General features: G+C 40.4%; 1 protein-coding gene across 3 annotated transcripts in view; it reads left to right on the top strand.

Annotated features, from left to right (window-relative positions):
- The window catches only part of CFH (complement factor H), a 29,432-nt gene that overhangs the window by 7,545 nt on the left and 1,823 nt on the right, over positions 1-20,064 (top strand). The window contains exons 5-23 of one of the 3 annotated variants that reach the window (XM_032117360.1): positions 1,041-1,235; positions 3,439-3,609; positions 5,120-5,299; positions 6,777-6,977; positions 8,223-8,399; positions 8,736-8,912; positions 9,763-9,939; positions 10,092-10,265; positions 11,425-11,607; positions 12,271-12,453; positions 12,957-13,139; positions 14,371-14,550; positions 14,961-15,167; positions 15,803-15,979; positions 16,588-16,764; positions 17,704-17,880; positions 18,359-18,541; positions 19,246-19,446; positions 19,727-19,921. In XM_032117360.1, the coding sequence (XP_031973251.1) occupies positions 1,041-1,235; positions 3,439-3,609; positions 5,120-5,299; positions 6,777-6,977; positions 8,223-8,399; positions 8,736-8,912; positions 9,763-9,939; positions 10,092-10,265; positions 11,425-11,607; positions 12,271-12,453; positions 12,957-13,139; positions 14,371-14,550; positions 14,961-15,167; positions 15,803-15,979; positions 16,588-16,764; positions 17,704-17,880; positions 18,359-18,541; positions 19,246-19,446; positions 19,727-19,921 (3,498 nt within the window). The remainder of the gene's footprint in view (positions 1-1,040; positions 1,236-3,438; positions 3,610-5,119; positions 5,300-6,776; positions 6,978-8,222; positions 8,400-8,735; positions 8,913-9,762; positions 9,940-10,091; positions 10,266-11,424; positions 11,608-12,270; positions 12,454-12,956; positions 13,140-14,370; positions 14,551-14,960; positions 15,168-15,802; positions 15,980-16,587; positions 16,765-17,703; positions 17,881-18,358; positions 18,542-19,245; positions 19,447-19,726; positions 19,922-20,064) is intronic. The other 2 variants (XM_032117361.1, XM_032117362.1) reach the window with 2 other exon arrangements.

The raw sequence follows: 20,064 nt of genomic DNA on the forward strand, positions 1-20,064 counted from the left end.
TAGAGTTTGTTGTCTATGTTTTGATATTTCCTTGGATTTAGATACTCCACATTTGGTTTATTGGATTTTGACTGCCCTCACACTTAGGTATTGAGGTCTGTCTGCACCATATGGAGCAAGGGTTTCCAACGGTTTTTGTCATGTGTCACCAAAATAGTTCAGTTTCAAAGTCCTCCTAAGTTATTTCTGTCATGGTTGAGTTTTCACTGAAAGATGATTGCATATGAAAGAAAGTATTTGTATAATGTCCTAAATGTGAGGAACCCAGGAGACAGAATACGAGCCCGTAGAAAAGGCAGATGAATTTTAAGATGGCAAATGTCAGAGAGAAAAACAGAAGCCACTTTTGTACCTGATCAATGATATACATGTGAACATTTAGGAATGAGCTTTGATAGTTGTTTCCCCCCTTAATAAGAAATATCTGATGACATAGGTTAATTCTTTTTTTTTCCTACAGGAACAAAACTGGGAGGTGCAAGAGGTCTAAATTAATGTCTAACTGTGTTTGTTTACTTTAGTAATATAATTGCTCTGATATCCTTAACTAGAATTTTAGTTAATAACTGCCTGTTGTTGTAGGCAGTCTGTAATGCAGCACTTTTCCAGATACCTGTCCATAGCAAACTCAGTTTGGCACAACTCTAAACAGAGTCAACTGATTTTGACAAATTTTAATGGTCTCAGTCAAGGCTCATCCTTAGAATGCAGGATCCTAGGATAATTTCGATTATCATCTAAATAACCTAATTCAGTGAGGTCATCTAAGTCAGTGGGTGCTCTGTCTTTAGCCTTCAAGGGCAGAGAAGAGGATGATGAGAGCGGGTCTAAAAGCTTCTTCCTATGTCACTGTCTTTTTGCTTAGGGCTTTGTACTACATTTGCTGCACATGATACCTAAACAGAGTAAGGTATATTTTGTAAATGTGCAAGGAAATTACAATGAGTTTTCTGTATTTTATTTTTTTGTGTGTCAGTTTATTTCGCAGAATAGACCTCAAAATGATGGGTTTTTTCCCTTTCCTTGTTTTGTTTTTCCAGTGATAAAGTGTTTACCTGTACAAGAACCTGAAAATGGAAGGATAATTATGACTGGTGCATTTGAGCTAGGCCAAGAATATTCCTTTGGCCAGGCTGTAAATTTTGAATGTAACGAAAAACACAAGCTTATTGGAGCTAAAGAAATCGTTTGCTCTGCTAATGGAAAATGGAGTAGCGATGTGCCTCGGTGCGAAGGTAAAAAGGACACTATTTACTGTGGGTCATTAAGAATCTTCATTCTCACAGACTCCTAAATATAGGTTACCATATGGGAAGCTACAAAGTTTTCACTTCACATCAGTTAAGCACAGTTTGTCTGTAAACAATCTCCATTGCATATATGAGGAAGTAGGATAAGAAAGAGAAATATAATAATATTGGATACTAATATAATCATAATAGACCATCTGCTTGTTCCACATTTTTACTACAAGCTGTATGTTCTGCCAGGCTGCAGTCAAATTCTTTGATATGTCTGCATAAGAGTCAACCACTTCAGTATTGATTTAACCAAAGTAATCAGAAGCAACTTTGAATCTGTGTGAACCAAGTTTAATAAACAAGTAGGATTTTAATTCTTAGAGTATATAGAATACCAAAAAAAATCATGCTGGATTTTTCTTTCCTGATACTAATATGTTTGGAAAAGTTAGAAGGTGCATATTTCGTTTTTACAGAACGACAGAATCAGTGAGGTGGTGTGGGACCTCTGAAGGCCCCTCAAAGCAATTAGCTGGGGCAAGTTGCTCTAGAACATGTTCAGTCACCTTTTTAATATCTCCAAGAATGGAGATCCACAGCCTCTCTGGGTAACCCATTGCAATGGTTGAACTCTCTTTAGTAAAAACATTGAAGTGGCATTTTCTGTACTTCAATTCGTGCCCATTGCTTCTCACACTGTGGCTGCTGGCCAGTGAGAAAGGTCTGGTTCCACCATCTTCACTTCTGCCTGCCCCACTGGAGCCAGGAATTGACACATGTAAAGAACCCCGTCCCTCCTCCCCCAAGCCTTCTTTGCTCCAGACTCTCTTAAACCTCTATCTGTACGTTTTTCCAATTCCTTAATTATCCTCCTGTCCCTTACTGGATCTCCAGTATGTCCTTATCTTTCCTCTGCTGGGAGTTCAGACCTAGAGAGGGGTAGAGGGGCAGGATCACCTCTTTTGTTCTGCTGGCAACATTTTTCCCAGTGGAGCCCAGGTTATTTTCTTTACTGCAAAGGCCCATTGCTGGCCCCTGTCCAACTTGTCCATCAGGACCACTATTTTTTTTCTACAAAACTGCATTTCAACCAGCCAACCCCACACTGCCCTGCCTGCAGCTGGTACTGGTGGATGGGGTTATTCCTCCCAGTTTCTGAGCAGGGAATGGATGGGATTGGATTGTCAGTGTATGAGAATGAATCATAGGAAGATTATGGTAACAAACACTTATATATTCAGAACATCAAGTTTCTTAGATTACTTCTGTTATTTGATCATGAAGCATGTGTTTAGAAGAGCAGAATACACATCAGGATGGCAAGTACATTTATGGATTGTTTGCAATTTCAGTGCTGCATTTTTCTGCTTTGAAACCCCCATTTATTATATTTTGTACAGCATAAAGTGGAATTAAGCCTATGTTCTTGTAACATTTGCAGAATATAGTGAATTTCATTAAACAATGACAGTTTCCATGAGCTATACTTCATTCTAAATACAAAATAAATTCAGTAAAAGAATCCAAGAGAACTCTTTGGTATCCTGTTCTGTGACCTAGGAAACAAAACACTGAATATCCTCTGGCTTTATGAATGCATTTTTAGGAAACTGCAAGATCTTGGTGGTTTTATTTGGTTTGGCAAGGAACTTGGAACACTGATGTTCTTTTATAGATATTAAGCATTCTAGTGTCAATTTTTAATTTAATTATTTATTTTAATTTAATTATTTGATTTAAATTTTATTTTTTAAAGATACTTTAATTCTTTTCTCCTTTTGAGGCCATGATTTAACTCATAATCTACTGGCTCTGAGAGCACATTAGTTTTGTTGGAAATTACAAAGAAATTATCTGAAAAATGGAAAATCCTAAATTTCAGCTAGCCTAATGTCTTGATTTGGGATTTCTTCTGCCTTATCTTTTGATTCTGAAATCCATTAAAGTCCAAAGCAAAGCCCTGAAATCTGTCTCATGAACCAATTTGCAATCGAAGCTGTGCTACACTACATTTTCCACCTGGAACCCAAAATCAAATCAGTGCTCAAATAAGTTCCAACAGCTTCCAAATGCAAAAGTTTTCTGTGAATTCAAATAAAAAAAAAAAAAAAAAAAAACCCTAGATTTTATTATCATAGAAGTTTATTCTTAGTGAATATAAATAAAAATACCTGATTTTTGTCTGTTTCAATTTCAGAAATTATCTGTGACGTGCCAGAAATTCCTCATGGATACGTCCGTTCTCCAAGGAGGAATTACAAGGAAAATGATCTAATGCAGTATTTCTGTGAAGAAGGATACAAATATGGGAACAGAGCAGATGCACTGTGCACTGAATCGGGATGGAATCCACCTCCCTATTGCATAGGTCAGTCTTGCCTAAAGATGTTTTGCACTTTTGTTGGGTTTGGAAGTAATTTTAGAGATTAATAAATTCGTTCATAACAAATCCATCCACATCCAGCCAATATCCATGAAGACCGGAAGGATTAAGTGCTGAAGGGACCAAACAACTGGATAAGAGTTTTCCATGAAGAGCAGTAGGAAAACCAGAATCTTGTGAATGTCTACAAATTAATATATTTACAATTCTAAAGCTCCCTGCAGCTTTTTAACTCTCAGATGCCTTCTGAGCAGTTTATATGAAAAATTCATAATTCCTGGGGCTAGTCTGTTTAACATCAGCCCTCTGGGTCATGGATTTTACTTTATGTATAAATATAGCACTTAAAGGCTATATTTAAATCTCCAATTCCCACAAACATAAATATGCATTTCATATCACAACTGAAACAGTTTGATGAAATTTGGAGAATTTATCAGTGCCTTGAATTTTCTTCAAGAAATTGCCAAAATCTTAAAACTGGAAAAAAAATGTTGGCAACAGGGCAACATTTAGGATTTTATGCACCACCCACCTTCCTGGGACCTCTTCCAGAAAGACACCTTTAGAAATAAAGACTTGTTGTCAGTCCTGGGGCCCACTCAGTTTTTGACCTTTCTGATTCAAGATTAGTAATGATACTAATTAATACGCATTGCCTACAGTTTAGCAACATACTGGTTTTGAGGAGTGCCAAACAAAACGTTCTTCTAGACATTGATGTGCTGGGCTCTGGTGCTCGGGGTGTACTCAGATAGTGGTTCTGGATCCTACTGGGCTTATCACAGGACCTAGAGGATTCAGCAGTGCATGCATGAAAACTGATTCACCCACCCTTACTCCACAATAGGACCAACCTTACAGTCATCCCCTCCCAGCCCTCAGTGTGTTGGTGATGTTTTCTGAACTGGAAGAAGATACAAAAAAACTGAAAGACAGGCTCTGCTATATAAATATGTTTGCCTGACTTCTCTGAGCATAAAGATATCTTGAGTTTTTTAGAATAAGATTCTTGACCTTTTTCAGTTGTTGAAATACTTCCAGTGTCAGTGAAGGACACTAATCTTAATGATGCAGCCTTTGAATGATCAGTTCCCAGTTAAGCATAATTATTTTCCATTTAGGACCTCCCAGTGAAACTGCCCTCCTTTAGGACAGTGTCCATAAATGAGCCCAGCATAGCCGAGCTGCAGAATGATCTACTGGAAAAAATTAGTCAGGTTCAGTTTGATGGCTTCCAGTTCTTTCTCCAACCATTCTCTTTGCAATTAAGTTTTAATCTTCTAATTAACATAACATCAGTAACACCTGTCACTCTTCTCTTACAGAACCATGCATTCCTAAGTGTGAGGAAGAAATGTAACCTTTTCTTTGCTCTAAGAAACATCTTTTAAACAATTTTATGCATTTATGGCCAATATACAGTGAAAATAAGAACTTATGCAATAAATTTAAATATATTATTAGATTTTTTTTTTCTGTTTTTTTTATTTAGAAATTGAATGCTCTCCTCCAGTAATTTCCTCTGGGAACTTTATACCTCAAAAAGACAGGTACAAAGTACATGATACAATCACAGTAGAGTGTGATGCTGGATATCATTTTAAAGTGACGACTGGCAGAACCATAGCTGAATGCACCAAGAATGGCTGGGTGCCTGATCCAGCTTGTGTCCGTAAGTAGCTCTCATGAACGAAGTTACAATGTAAAATTGTTGGAAGTATCTCTGAGAAAAGAAGTCAAGAGCAAAACTTGAGGAGCATTAGATATGACAGTTGACTGGTTTTTTTTTCTTTGTGCTGTAAAGCTTAATTTGATTGTTTAGAAAAATCACCTATAAAAACAATGGTATAATCCAGATTTACACTGTGTTTATTAACACAGGTATTACCTATTACTGTATTTGTAAATCTTTTAAAATGTGCTATAGTCAGCTCACTGTCAGGAAGGTTTGTGCTCCACCCGAGGAATGAGCATCGCAGTCAGGAGCAGAGAACATAGGGAGTGTAAAGTAGCCAAACCAAAGGTAATGATTGGACGATATCTTTCCTTGTAGTATCACAGCTCTAGATTTTTACTTGGCGTTGTAATTTAGTGTTATGGACAGTCAGAGGATTTTATCTATTTTATAACCTGTCAGATAACAAAGCAAGGTATTCTTGATGGTTGATGAGTTCTTTCTTGGGTTAAACTTCCCATAACTGCAATGATAGTTTTGCCAAGTAGGCACAGTACAAAAAAATATATAAATTAACAGCTAGTTTCATAATTTAACACTCTTTGATCTTTGGTCCCTGAAAATAAAACTTAGAATATGAGAGAAACCCTGATGAAATCAGTCTTGTAAATGAACCTTTGGATAAGATGATTTGAGCTATTTCTGAAACGTGCTCTTTTAGTATCTGAGTTAATGTTTTCTCTGTATCGGTTGGGTTCTAAAATACTGGTATCCTTCTGAGTCCACTTCACTCATTATTGAATGGTCTGTCCAGTAGGTGATCTTCTCTGCACTGGCATGTAGGCTCCGGGTCAGAGCATTTCAGGAGAAACCTGGGTAAATTTGAATGGAAGCTTCTGAGAATCTCCTTATGTCCTTGACTTGTCCCTGGAAAGGGTCAGTTCTTTTGTGGAACAAAGAGAAGAAAATTAAAATGCTGCCACTTTAAAATAAAAATGAGAAGAGTTAGGAAGAGCTTTTGGTGCAGGATCCTGAAAGTTATAAATGGAAGTGGCAGGAGTCATCTCAATGTTTAGAGTGCACAGTTCAGTTTCTATATCTGAGCCAGATGACTGGGCTCCCTTTATGGTCAGAATAGTAAATTTAATCAAGACCTTCTACAGTGTCATCTCTCTGTACAATGAATACTAACCTTTGGTCTCATGAATCAACCTCAGGAGTCTGCTGAGAATGCTGGCTGGATTTCTGTTGGTTGCAATGGAATTGAGGGCAGTAACACAGCTACAGGCCCTAACAAAACCCCAGGAGGAGAGTGTGATTGTTCCTGCCCTCCTTAGGATCTGACAGGGTGTGCAGTCCTGGTTCTGTCTGTTTTTGAAAACACCCAGATGATGAAGCTGAATCTGAATTAATTGTGTCCTGAGCTTTTTATCATGCATGTGTTGATATTGTTGCTGTTACGTTCTATTTCAAGGGAAACCGTGTGACTACCCACTTATAGAAAATGGCAGGTTAAGTAGTTCATATGAGTACGGCAGATACTATTACTTTCCAAAAAGATTTGGACAGTCTGTAGATTACTACTGCCTCGACGACTATTCAACCCCCACTGGAGAATTCTGGGTCCGAATTTACTGTTCTGAAAGGGGCTGGTCTCCTGAGCCAAAATGCCTGAGTAAGTACATTTCCACTGTATGCTCAATTCTGTTATAACTATCCAAGGTCTGTGCAGCAAAACCTGTTCTGATGGAACACAAGACAAAACAGTTTCTGAAAGTCAAACTGCTTTAGCTGACCCCTGAACTGCACCCAGACTGTCTTCCTATGTGCAGAGCACAAACTGTCAGTTGGGGACACTCTGAAATGAGTCAGGCTGAAATGATGCTTTTGCATTTTGAAGATTGTTTACTCCTGAAAATATTCATTAAAGTAAGAAATATATAGGAAACCTTCCTCTTCTCTGGCTTCTGGGTAACATGCAAGCATATACTTCCATCTGCACACACAGAGTTTCTACTCTATGTAAATATATTCTCCCTTCTGTGGGTTAGGCACTTTGGCACTTAGTCTTCATCCTCTCTGAGAACCATTGCCTAGTCCCTTTGGAAAACTTTTAGAGCTGAAAAGGTGTCACACTTTTGCAATAAGCTGAAATGGATCATGGTATCAGCAAGAGAATCGGATAGGCTGACTCAGATTTAGAATGAATTAGACTTAAAATTAATCTAAAGCAGCGAGATGAGGCCTTCTCTCAGACATCTTCAGTCACAGCACAACAAGCAGGGCACAAAAGTGGATTAGAAAAGGTTGCTCTTTCCTTGTTGCCCTCAGTGGAGTGGTGCTCAGTGCAGGAAATGAATGGAGCCCTGCCTGGAGGAAAGGAGCAGGCACTCAGGTAATACAATATAACATTCCTTCAGCCATCTGCCTTATGTCTGGGCTCTTGGGGACAGGAAGCCTTAGAGCCAGCATGCTTAGCTATTGCTGAAATCTCTAGAGCTGGTTTGAGAGGCTGATACACTTCCACAGAGATGATAAAATCTCCAGGAGGCAAATGCCGGAATTCACTCTGGACATACATCAACATTTTAGAGACATACCAGACCAAACTGATGTAAAAAGCACTGAAGTGAGCCAAGCTTGCTTGTGAACAATAGGTAAGAGATTTTTGGTTACTAGGGCACCTCATATCACTTTATGTAGTGACTTCCACTTCTGTTCCTGTGGTCCATTAATCACAAGGCACCAAAACAAAACATGCTTTCATTCAAATTTGCACATGAGTGTCTTTTTGCGATACAAGGCTACAGAAAGGTGCTTGGAGGCCTGTTTGTTAGTAACTGCCTTCCTAAGGATTAATCTCCCTCAGTTCTTGCTGTAGAAATTTCTGTGGTTAAATGTACTTTCCTTCCTTCTTTAGAAAAATGTTCCATCAGAGGGCTGGAAAATGGTTATTTCCCACGCCGCAACTGGTACGAATTTTACAAGGAAGGTGAAAGAGTCAGTTATGGTTGCTACAATGACTACCAAGCTGAGCATGAAAAAGTCACGTGCACAAGGAATGGCTGGGAACCCGCTCCGAGATGTATCCGTAAAAGTGAGTGTGCTTGTATTTTGGTGAGGTTTCTATCTAAAACTATTTGTTGTAGTGATAATTTCTGAAAATGAAGACTCCTTCACAGAATGATTTAGCAGCAAAGAATTTAACATACTACAGAAGTTCTCTCAGAATATGAGACTGAAACATCCAACCAAGACTTCCATCCATTTAAACAACATGTTAAGAATTAATGTATTAACAATGTATTCAATTGACCATGTATTAAAAAAATTTTCTAAATCCAGCTGCTGCTTCTATTGTTATTCTTCTGCTGTGATTTATATGCACGTAGTTTAGCAGTGCTTTACTTGGAAGAAATATTGTCTCTTTCAGAAAAATGCCAGACTATCATTTTTGAGAATGGCTTTTGGAACTCAGGCAGGACAACATTCCATTTGAAAGAGAAGGCCTCATATAGGTGTCGTGCTGGCTTTGTGACTCCAGAAGGACAAGATACAGGACACGCACAGTGCCAAGAGAGTGGCTGGACTCCACCTCCGAAGTGCATCAGTGAGTATCTAAAGGTTTCAGAGCTCCCTGTCATTGCCACCAGTGCAGACATGGTGTCCTATGGACTCAGAGGTTTGTCACCTTGATTTGTAGAGGTTTCTTGCTGGGCAGAGGGAGACTCAGAGGGCTGATCCTCCACAGATTAACTTTTCTCAGGCTCCAAGAAACAGAGAGAAAACATAAAGGATCTTTTTGGATCTCTTTAGCACTGACTAAATGGTGATCACTGACCTCTTCAGTGGTTCTTACCTGACAAAATGTACATTTGTCCAAATTTACTCCCAATTTATGAAGCAACATCAGTGAACTGAGGCATTCTGCCAAGAACTTTATTTAAATGTGACCAAACTAGAGACAAATAGGATTCATTATTTCAAAATTCCTTCCTCTCTTGAACACAGGTGTAGTACAGTGAGAGTCTTAATCTTCCATTGTTAAATATTGGTCATAATATTGACCAACTTTAGCTGCTACTTTATCTTGTCCTTTTATTTTAGACTGCCTTTACATAGGATTTTGTGGCTTTTTTCTGACCCACTCACAACTGACCATGGGAACAGCAGAACAAACCATTTGCTGTGACACCAAAATTAAGAATAATGATGATAATGATAATAATATGTAGCAAAAGGAAATAATTTAATCTAAGGAAGAAATATTTATGCTAATTACTTCTAGACACATTTCGGAAGATTAATGCAATAGATAATATGTGAATATGCTGCATATTCTACAATAATATTATGGCAATGCAGAATTATTGATGTTTCCAGTATACCTACTGGGATGTTGCTTCCAAAGGGCAGTGTTTCTGGATAACTAAATGCACTAACTTTGTTTTATTCTACAGAATCATGTAAAGCACAAGAGGACATTTTGATTCATCACACAAATAAAACTGTGTTCATGCCTGAAGATACAATTGAGTATTCATGTTTGGAGGGATATAAAACTACAAATAGCATGCCAACTGATACCACAATGTGTGACAAAAATGGAGAATGGAGTCCAGCACCTGAGTGTCGTGGTGAATATTTTTGTGTTTGTTAATCAGTGTGACTCTCTGTATACACTCTGTGAACCTTTTTCCTTTAAGACTTCCTTTGGTTTTGTTCTAACCAGTAGCATTTCATACTTCCTGTAGGTTGTACACTATATGTTAAAATATTTTTTCTGCAGAAATAGAATGTGCACTGCCACCACAGCGCCATAGAGATTTCTCTCCCAAGGAAGATAAATACCGCAGTGGAGCTGTTGTGAAATTTACCTGTGCAAAAAAGTACATCAGGGTGGGACCTGCCTCTACTCAATGCTACCACTTTGGGTGGTTTCCACCACCACCACTGTGTAAAGGTAATTCTTCTGCAGTAACTCAGACTGAGCTGGTAAATGGCTTGCACAAAATATATTAATCAGGGTATTGACTTTAATGTTTGAAAAATTTTTATTGTTCAAAACTGCGTAAATAATGTGCAGTATGACAATGAGTAATTTGAGTAGTGTCCTCTCTTACTATATCCCAAATGTGCTAAGTTTTGCCATTGCCTGATATTGATACCCATCAGATATTGCACCCTGTGCTCTTCTTTTTCTGATCACATGAAATTAAAGGAAAAAAAAACTGTTTTGGAGATGACACAGAGCTGAGCCCAAACAAAAGAAATACAGTGAAGGATTTTCCTGTGAAATTCTTATATAGTAGGATGAACAAATTCATGCAGAAGAAAAAATACGTACCCCTATACTTAGCATTCTTTTTCACTTGGAGCACAACTTCCTGGCATGTGAGAAGAGTTTCTTGTGCTGGTGCTGAGCCCCCTCATGAGGTGCATAGGCTTTCACAAAGCTTGGGAGGATGAAGGGACCTCATATTCCTGACCTCCCTTTCTTCCCACTCAGTCAGCTTTCTTGGTGACTTTCACTCTGTCATCCTTCTTTTTGCTCACTCTCTTTTGCATATAAAAGCAAGTCTATTTCATATATTTGGCTCTTTAGCTCATGAACATTTTAGGGTCCCTTAATAGGAGTTCCATTCACTGCATCAAAAGTGAATTCCTTTAATATACAGTGTGTGTGTGTATGTATGTGTATATATATATATATATATATATATATATATATCTCAATCACTTGCTAGGTAATTTTTAGGACATAGGTTATTCCTTGCAGAGTTGTCGATTTTCTTTTAAGAATACTGAAGTTGCCATTCTTGTAACACTTTTCTTTCTCTTAGAACTGGGTTGGTTTTATCACCCACTTTTCTCAGAGCAGGCATTGACAGTGCATGGAAGTGAGAGACAAGAGTAAGCCAGGGTCACACATATCTGTGTGTGTGATCTCCAGCCCAGCAAGAATCCAGACACACAAAGTCATAAATCAATGACCTGCTTAACCCATTCCACTGATTTTTCTTCACTTTAAATGATGCATTCAATTTGTTTTATGTTGTACTTAACATGTAACTGTGGTGAAAGTACTGAGTTCAGAGCATAGACTTATCTCTTTATTTCAGGGAATGTCAGAGGCTGTGGACCTCCCCCTGAAATTACCAATGGAAGTATTGTTGATGGGTCTGTGGAACAGTATCAGCATGGGGACAGAAAGCAATATGAATGTAATGGCGAATTTAAGTTGGTTGGATCAAAGGAAATAGAATGTGTTGATGGACAGTGGTCACCTTCTCCCTCTTGCATTGGTAATCTACACAACTCTTACTTCTGAGAAGTCAGTAATTCTCTGCAGGCTATTACATCATAGATATTTTCAATTAAAGTTACGTATTTGCAGATGTAACATTGTGTTCAAAGTAATAAAATAGTAAGATAAAACTGCATGATAAGCCCATTACTTGTGCTGTCACTACCACTGCAACAGTGCCAGCCCAAAGCAGGAACTGCAGTTCTCACAGAGAGGTGACAGCTCTGCAGTACTCTAAGAGAGTTCACAATGGGTTTCAGTTCTTGTAATAATTCTAACTGAAAGGGCATATTACAATTGTGTAGGTGTATGATCAATTATAATTTTGACTGATCAAAATCAGGGATTCAGGTGACCTGAATTAATTGAAGGTTTCCTTACTCTTTATGGTTTATATACCAACAGCTTGGGAAAGTACTGTCAGCTGAAACTACCTGTGGATCATGCTGGTGTTGGAAATTGAGGGGAAAAGACAGGAGAACAATTTACCAAACTGACTAAAAGATATACGTACTCCAGCTGTGTTGAAATATAGTTGCTACAATTAGTGGGTGTAGGTTTGGTTCATCAAATGCAAATACAGTTATTTTTACTTGAGTTTTTTCAGCTATTGATATGTGATTCCTGTATTATTGTGGAATACTTCTGCTCTTTTCAACAGAAGACAAAATGCCGTGTGAATCACCTTCTTCTATCCCGAATGTTGTTCTACATCAGGCAGACCAGACCCAGTATTCACACGGGGATGAAGTAACTTGTGGATGCAAACCAGGCTCTGACAATACTGAGGAAATGAAAATAAAATGTCTTAATGGAGAATGGAAGCCTTTACCTATTTGTGCTGGTAATCTGTTTCCATAATATTTCAGATGTGAGTGTAACATAGTTGTATACAAAATTTGAAGGACTTCATCCCAGTAAGGTAGCCAGACATGCTATAGTCTCATGCATCAAAACTAAGTGGTTTTAATTTACTCCTTTTAAATGGAAGCATGTCTTTCATCCTGGAAAGACTCTGCACCTACAGCTTTGTAAAGCGAACAAAATAGGCACTTACACAGTGGTTAAAATCAAGTATTAAAAGGAATTAAAAGTAATATTAATAGCTACAATATGTTAGGCTTATCCCACACTAACTATTTTTATGCAGATTAGTCCTTCTCAGAGAATGAGTAAGGTTGGAAGGGTCCACAGTGGGTCATCTGATCCACCCTCCCTGCTCAAGAACCCACCCAGTAAAGTTCTTCCTCATATCCACATGGAACTTCTGTACAACTGATGACATCTTCATCAGTACATATTATCAGATCTAAATCTACTTTTCAAGCTCTTTTTATTTTTTTTCAGATGCATCCCCTCAGTGTGTAATTCCAGAGGACATTGAGCTGGTGCACTCTGGCCAGTATCCCGTGTCAAGAAGGAAAACTGGGTTCCATAAAGTTATACATTATACGTGTACATTAACTGATGAAAATATTAAACAGGCAACTTGTGTGTCTGGCAGATGGACTCCAGAGATTGCATGTACAGGTGCGTTTTTACATTTGCACCGTTTCTTTTGCTACAGGCATGATAAATGCTCATTATTAAGGTTTCTTAGCATTGCTGTATCACTAGGCTGAAATAGAAATACTTACTTTGATTGTATGCTAAAGGGTAGTTGTGGCTATCATTTGAGCACTAGGTTTAGCACTCTAAACTAGGTTTAGAGATGCACTACTTTAGTAAGCAGACTTAATGCTCTCTACTCTGATAATTGGAATGGTTGTCACTGGCACTTCTGATGTCAGAAAAGATGCAACGACAAATTTAAGCTCAGTTCTTCAAATGGGCTTTACCCTGATACGAATCAGAGAGCACATACCTCAAGCTCCAGTCAAAGTTCCTTTACTTCCTGTAAACCTTCAAAGTTTTTCTATTCCATTTTTTTCCTCCATTTTTCCAATTGCTTCCTAGTGAAACTATGACAAAAAAGCTGAGTTGGCCAGTGCAAAAGCATAGACCTAGACCATGATGCCCATGTGTAACACACAGCAGAGGTCAATGTCTTCAGGGCTGCCTTAATGCATGGCAGAGCAGAATGCTGTCTGTAGAAAGCGTGATTGTAAAACAACCATTGCCTCATTCCCTACTTTGGTTATACCAGACTTGTGGGAAATGATGCATGGAAGTGGGAGAAGTATGGCAATCACTGTCCCTACCTTAGTTTTCTGGAACAACTAGAAGCAAGAAACCAAGCTCTGGAAGTCTCCTCAGATCTCTGTCCTAGATCTCCCCCATTCTCTCCCTTTTTCTTTCCTTTGGCAGAAAGACCCCTTCATCCCTGGACTGGAAAAATTTAAGCCTATTTCTTTCTTTTCTTTTAGCTTTCTCATTTAGCTCCATCAGCTTAGTCTGAAGAACAAACAAAACGAGAACTCCAGAAGTTGGTTCAGTTTTCCTAAAATAGTTCATTACAGAGAGAGGAACAGGGAAAGCACAAAAGAGTGTGCAGCTGTGTGAAAGGGAAAGGAGGGTCTACAAGAAACTCCATCTTAGCTTGGTGTAGATGACTGTGACTGTCTTCTCCATGACTCTAGAAGCATATGAGCACCTGAAGGCAGCTCTGGTGTTTCTGAAGCAGAACAAAATTATCATAGTATTAATGAAAGCTTGAGATAGCTATTGGCATTATCTACCACGTGTGTTGTTTTGGCTGCTTGTGTTGTAATCTCTGATGAACTGCTCTTTATTCTATTGTAACATGAATATGTGTCCTTAGCTGAGGAGAGTGTGTGCCCACCTCCACCTCAGGTGCCTGGTGCTCAGCAGACAACAGTAGGAAGAAACTACAGGAATGGGAGTAAAGCAGCTTTTTCATGTGTCGATGGTTTCCAGCTCGTTGGTACAAGGGAGATAACCTGTACAGACGGGAAATGGCAATCACCACCTCACTGTGTGGGTCAGTACTGGCGAATTTCTTTCCATCATTTTATTGTAACATTCATGAGTAACATTCATATGTTACTCATTTGCGGTCATCATGAGCAGGAGGCTGCTGTTATTTACCTAAGATTATCATGAACAGGTAACTGCTGGAAAGCAGTAGAACATAAGTTGCTAAAAAGAGTGCAAACAGCTGCAGTCTTTTCATTTATGCAGACTTATCTGAGATGGTATATACAATTTTCAGGTAATCCCTCAAGAGCTCTGGACTAATTTGTTTGCTTAGTATGCTGCATAACAGAGTCTCAGTTTTTACTGGGGGCCTTAAATAGTATCCTGTATTCTGTAAATTATTTATTACTTCGTTACAGTTGCAATATTAATTGTCTTGCATTATTGTTTATCTATGTTGTCTGTGTTTTTTAGAAAGACCATGTTTGCCACCACAAGCTGTAGAATGTGCTGATGCTCCCAGGCTGGAAAATCCAAACTTAAAAATTGAAAGAGAAGGGAAAACATTTTATTTGCCTGGTGCTAGATTTAAGTATATTTCTCATTCTGGGTACATGTTAGATGGACCAACAGAGATAAATTGTTCTATGGGAAAATGGACTGCAGCTCCTTCATGCTTGGGTAATATCAAAAATTACTTTTTTTGAAGTGTATTTAGAAATGAAATTGAAAGAACTTTAAACTGGAGGTTGATCAGTAAATTTTTCCATTCCATATTTTGCTGTGGAATCTTATTTTCCATCATGGATGTCTTCAGAACACTCCTGATTGGATGCAAAACTGACTTTGCGAATGCAACTTAGTTTTTAAATAATCCTTCATATTCTTGCAGTCTTTGTTCAGTTCATATCTCTGCCAGGTGAGTCCTGGGCATATACTCCTGATCCAAGGATCTCTTTTCTACAGAGTCCACTGGTGACTAAAAGTTGCTATGGTGCCTCAGGGATGGAAATTACTTCAGTGTAGCAAGGGACAAAAGTGTCTAGGAAAACTTTCTGGCATGCTTAGAAACAGAATTGAAATATTTCAATGACTGAAGTCTGTGTATATTTGGGGGCATGGCTTATTTAATTTTCTGCATGCTATCTTTTATACAATTATTAACTAACTTATTATAAAATTATATAATCCACTGTCAGCAGATGACTATGCTGATGTTAGAAGTAGCTCTCTAAAGCACCTGTTTGATGGTAAAAGTACACTTCTTCAATGTGCATCACAGTAGCACAAGCACCAGATTTCTGTTTTCTTTTCAGAAATGCCATGTGGAAGTGTTCCAAAAGTTGCCAATGCTCAGTTTGAAGGCAGAAACAAGAAATTTTATGAGCCTGGTGAAACAATTCGCTACGAGTGTGGTTCAGGGTTCCTGATTGTTGGTTCCCCTGAAATTATCTGCAGAAAAGGAAACTGGACAGCACCACCTTTCTGTGAAGGTACACGTTCTACTTCTAAGTAATCAATGATTCTTCTTAGTATTTCATGTTGTGAATTAAAATAATTTAAACTCAGACATGCAGGTGAGTCAGGCCAATAGAGCCAACAGGTGACTTGCTTTGAATGGGCTGCTACAACACCTATTTCTCTGGCTTCTGGGAAACAACAAGCAGAGTAGATCAGCAAAGCAATCATCTTCCTGTGAGCTGGTACCTGAATCCTGGCTCTCTGCTGAAATCAAGCAGGCAGACTTTATGGAAGAATGCATGCTGGCTGCAAAGGAGGAGATAACTGTAGGGTAATGGATCTTATTTTCACATCACTAAGCATGTCAGTTGCTGACAGGTACCTTCAAATAGTAAATAAATCATGTCACTCTGCCAGCCTGGTAGCACACAATGCTGTACAGCACACCTGGCTGATCTCTGTGACTTCTCTTTTTTTAGGCAAACATAATACTGAGTGCTGAGGCATTGCAGAATAAACCATATATTCTTTTTCTGTCTGTAGAAAATTATGTGCTCAAAGTGCTTTTGCTCACCAGGAGCTCTGGAATGCCGTGTTGTGTGATTCTTGTATCGCTCACTACACAATCCTCTCTTTCCAGATGCCAGCTGTGGAGCCGCGCCTGAAATCCCCAATGCGCGCATTATAGGCGCTCCGAGGCAGAGGTATCTGCCCGAGGCCAAAGTGCACTACCAGTGTGAAAGCAATTTTCAGATGACGGGTGAAAATTATGTTACTTGTTCAAATGGTCAATGGTCACAAGCACCAGTTTGCAGAGGTAGGAGTCTGTGCTTTCCCCTTGCCTGTTAGTCTAGAGGCAGCTGCTTCTCTACCTAAATTCTCTAAAGACTTCACCTTTTTGGCTTCTGTTTTCTTTGGCTACCCCAAATTTGAACTTGCTATTGCTTCCTTGCACAGCACTTTAACTTGATGGTTCTAGAAATACTGGGAATATTTCTATCAGCAGTAAAAACATTCCTGAAGAAGTAGGCCCTAAAATGTGCTGCTTTGTCATTCTCCTGTATGCTGTTGGTATTTTCCCCACTCTCCACCACTTCAGTGAGTTTCAGTGCACAGACATGTAAGGGCTTCTCTCTAGTTCAAAGCTGAACGGAAGCAGGAGTAGGGCAGAGAAGCAGATTTTCTTCTGCAGTGCTCCACTCTGACCAATGCAGACCCCAGCAGAGACACAGATCTAAACCATGTAAGATCTGCTAGGGCCATGGAAGTGGAAAGGTCGTTCCTGTGACAAGGAGCTGGGCTCCAGTCCCCTGTCCCAATCTGTGGCTGCAGGGTGAGCACACTGGAGCTGACTGTGCCTACCCAGCCCTGAGCAGCACAGACTGACAAGCTCCTCCAGCACTGCCAGCCCTCCAGAGCTCTGCACTTCAGCAGGGAATCAAGTTTGGCTGCTACCTCTGTGGTTTCCAGGAAGGCCAGGACTGCCTGGGGAGAGACAAGGGTGGTGTGGTTCTTGTGCATAAGTACAGAAACAGCTGGCTTTTTCTAGAAAGTCCTATTGACCCTGCCACCTCCTGAGAGTTCCGGACAGCTGCTGCCACTGCCACACCTCATTGCTTTCCCCATGGTGAACTCCTGTGACCCACCTGAGGCAGAAAATCTGTACAGAAATTGTAACATGGCCAATTCCTTTCACTTATGGTTGTATAAACATCTTAACAACTGCAAAGGTGACTGCAGCGGTGTCTCTTTTCAGATGTGAGATGTGAACCTCCTCCAGAAATTGCTGGTGGTAGAATTGATGGTATTAAAAAGCCCAGGTATATCCCTGGGGAGAGTGCAAAGTATCAGTGCTGGCAAAATTTTAAGATGACTGGGGCTTCCACTGTAGTGTGCCAGAATGGGACCTGGACAGAGCTGCCAACTTGCAAAGGTAATTTCATATTCTCTCTCTCTCTCTCTCTCTCTCTCTCTCCCCCTCTCCCCATCCAGTCTCCTGTCAGTGACAGCATCAGGAAGCTGCCTCATTGGCATTTAGCATCTCAGTGCCCTCACTGGGCACAGCTGCAATGGATCTGGCACACTCAGGACAAGGCCATTTTCTCAGGTCTCTGTTCCAAGCTGAGTGACCTGGGTGGCTTCACTCAAGAGTGGCCAAATGCCACACCTTTTGCAGGACAAGATGAAGTCCTGCAGACAGCTGCAAGTACTTAAACTGTGCTCAAATGGTGTGAGCTGGCAGTTGTGAGCCTGAACATTGGAGAAATGAGAAACTCTTGCTCCTGCCAGCTGTTTGGTTTTCTCTCTGCTTTCCTCTGGTTCTGAGTAGTGCCAACGATAGCGTGGGTGGTATTTCTGACCAGATCTCTTCTGCAGTCAAACTTCCTCTCTGACTGGGAAATTTCTTTCAGGACAACGTGGGAAATGTGGCACACCTCCAACTATTCAAAGTGGAGAGCTTCTTGTCTTCCCCTTGCAAGAATATCAACAAGGTGATACTCTGGAATACAAATGCCCAGATTTCTATGTCTTGGAAGGATCTGCAACAATCACCTGTCGTAATGGGCAGTGGACAAGCCCCCCAGTTTGCCTAGGTAGGTTGAAGCATGTGCTGGGTGGCCAAAGGCTCTGACCACTCCTCTTGTCTTCTTCTCAGACCCTGAGGGCAGCACTGGTGCAGCAGCACTTGTGCTGTGGCCACAATGCTGGCAGGGCAGAATGGCAGTGAGTCCTCCTTTTGTCCCAAAGGAGCTTCTTCTTAAAGTCAGCTTGTGTAGTCCCTGCTGCTGCCAACAGGTCCACGGGGAGGGGAGCTGGCTGAACTGGCCTCTGTGAGGGGATCTCCATTACTTGTGTAGAGCTCCTGAGTGCTCCCAAGCTGGGGACACGGCTCCGCCCAGCAGGCTGTGAGCCACGAATATGGCTCTGCATGAGTGGCAATGCTGGGGAAAGCCAGGGGTGCCTCCATGATGAGAAAAATTTAGAGAAGTACTGAGCCAGAAGGGAAGGAAGGATCTCAAAAAGTAGATGGGGAAGTTCATTGGTGCCTGGTGTCTTCCCCACCATGCACTTCATTCTTGCCCTGTCTGACTGTCAGTGTGATAAGGCTTCTCCAGGGCTTTTTTTTTCCATTTAGCTTGGATGCGAATGTCTTTTCTGTTGCAAGTAATAGAGGGTCAGAGCAAATACTTGGAAGCATTTTTTTGATGTGAAGAACTTCTGTAGGCCCTAGGGGCAAAACAGGTGCGTGTGGTGTGTCTGTATGAAGTGTTGACACTCTTCTCTTGACTTTTTCAAGTGGCTTGTACAGCATCAGAAGAAGATATGGACATAAACAACATTGAGCTGAAATGGGTTGCAAAAACCAAGCTGTATTCCACATCAGGGGACTATATTGAATTCCGGTGTAAACCAGGATATCTGAAACAGCGAAATAGTCCCAGCCTCAGAGTACAGTGTGTGGAGGGGACATTGAACTACCCACGCTGCATACTGGGAAGTAAGTCATCCTCTCTTCAACTTCGCTGTTCTGTTGTTGCATTTTTAGTGCTGAAGGGAAGCAGCACTTTTCTGCTTTGCCTTTCCTGGGGGAGCACCTGGGAGGAGCCAGGATGTGAGAGCCTCCTGGCAGCTGCAGGCATGGAGGGGCAGTGCCAAGAAGTCATGGCCCAGCACACCTGAGTTGGGAAAGAGCACTCAAGGCACTCAGGGGGTGCCAACAGAGCATCAGTTGTCTAGTGTGAGATCTACAGGCAAGTAATGGAAGTGTTTTTTTGCAGAGAGCTGTACCCTGGATAGGAACGCTATGGAAACAAACAATATTCAGTTGCAGTCATCCAGCCAGTCGAGCATTCACTATCGCTCAGGGGATCCCGTTGTCTTTGAGTGCAAGCCTGGCTACCAGCAGGCTTCCCAGGTGGAGAAATTCAGAGCGCAGTGCCTGAACGGAGTGATTACGTATCCTGAGTGTGCAAGTAAGTGCTCACTGCCAAAGACATGGGGCAGGGGTTGCAGGAGGCAATTCTGCTGAAATTGCCTGCCCACTGCTCTGAGGAGCCCCTGTGGGGTGTCAGGATTGGTATTCATGTCTTTTCCCCTTTTTTTCCTCTTTACACAG

Source organism: Corvus moneduloides, chromosome 9, assembly GCF_009650955.1.
Source record: "Corvus moneduloides isolate bCorMon1 chromosome 9, bCorMon1.pri, whole genome shotgun sequence".
Taxonomy (NCBI): Eukaryota; Metazoa; Chordata; class Aves; order Passeriformes; family Corvidae; genus Corvus; species Corvus moneduloides.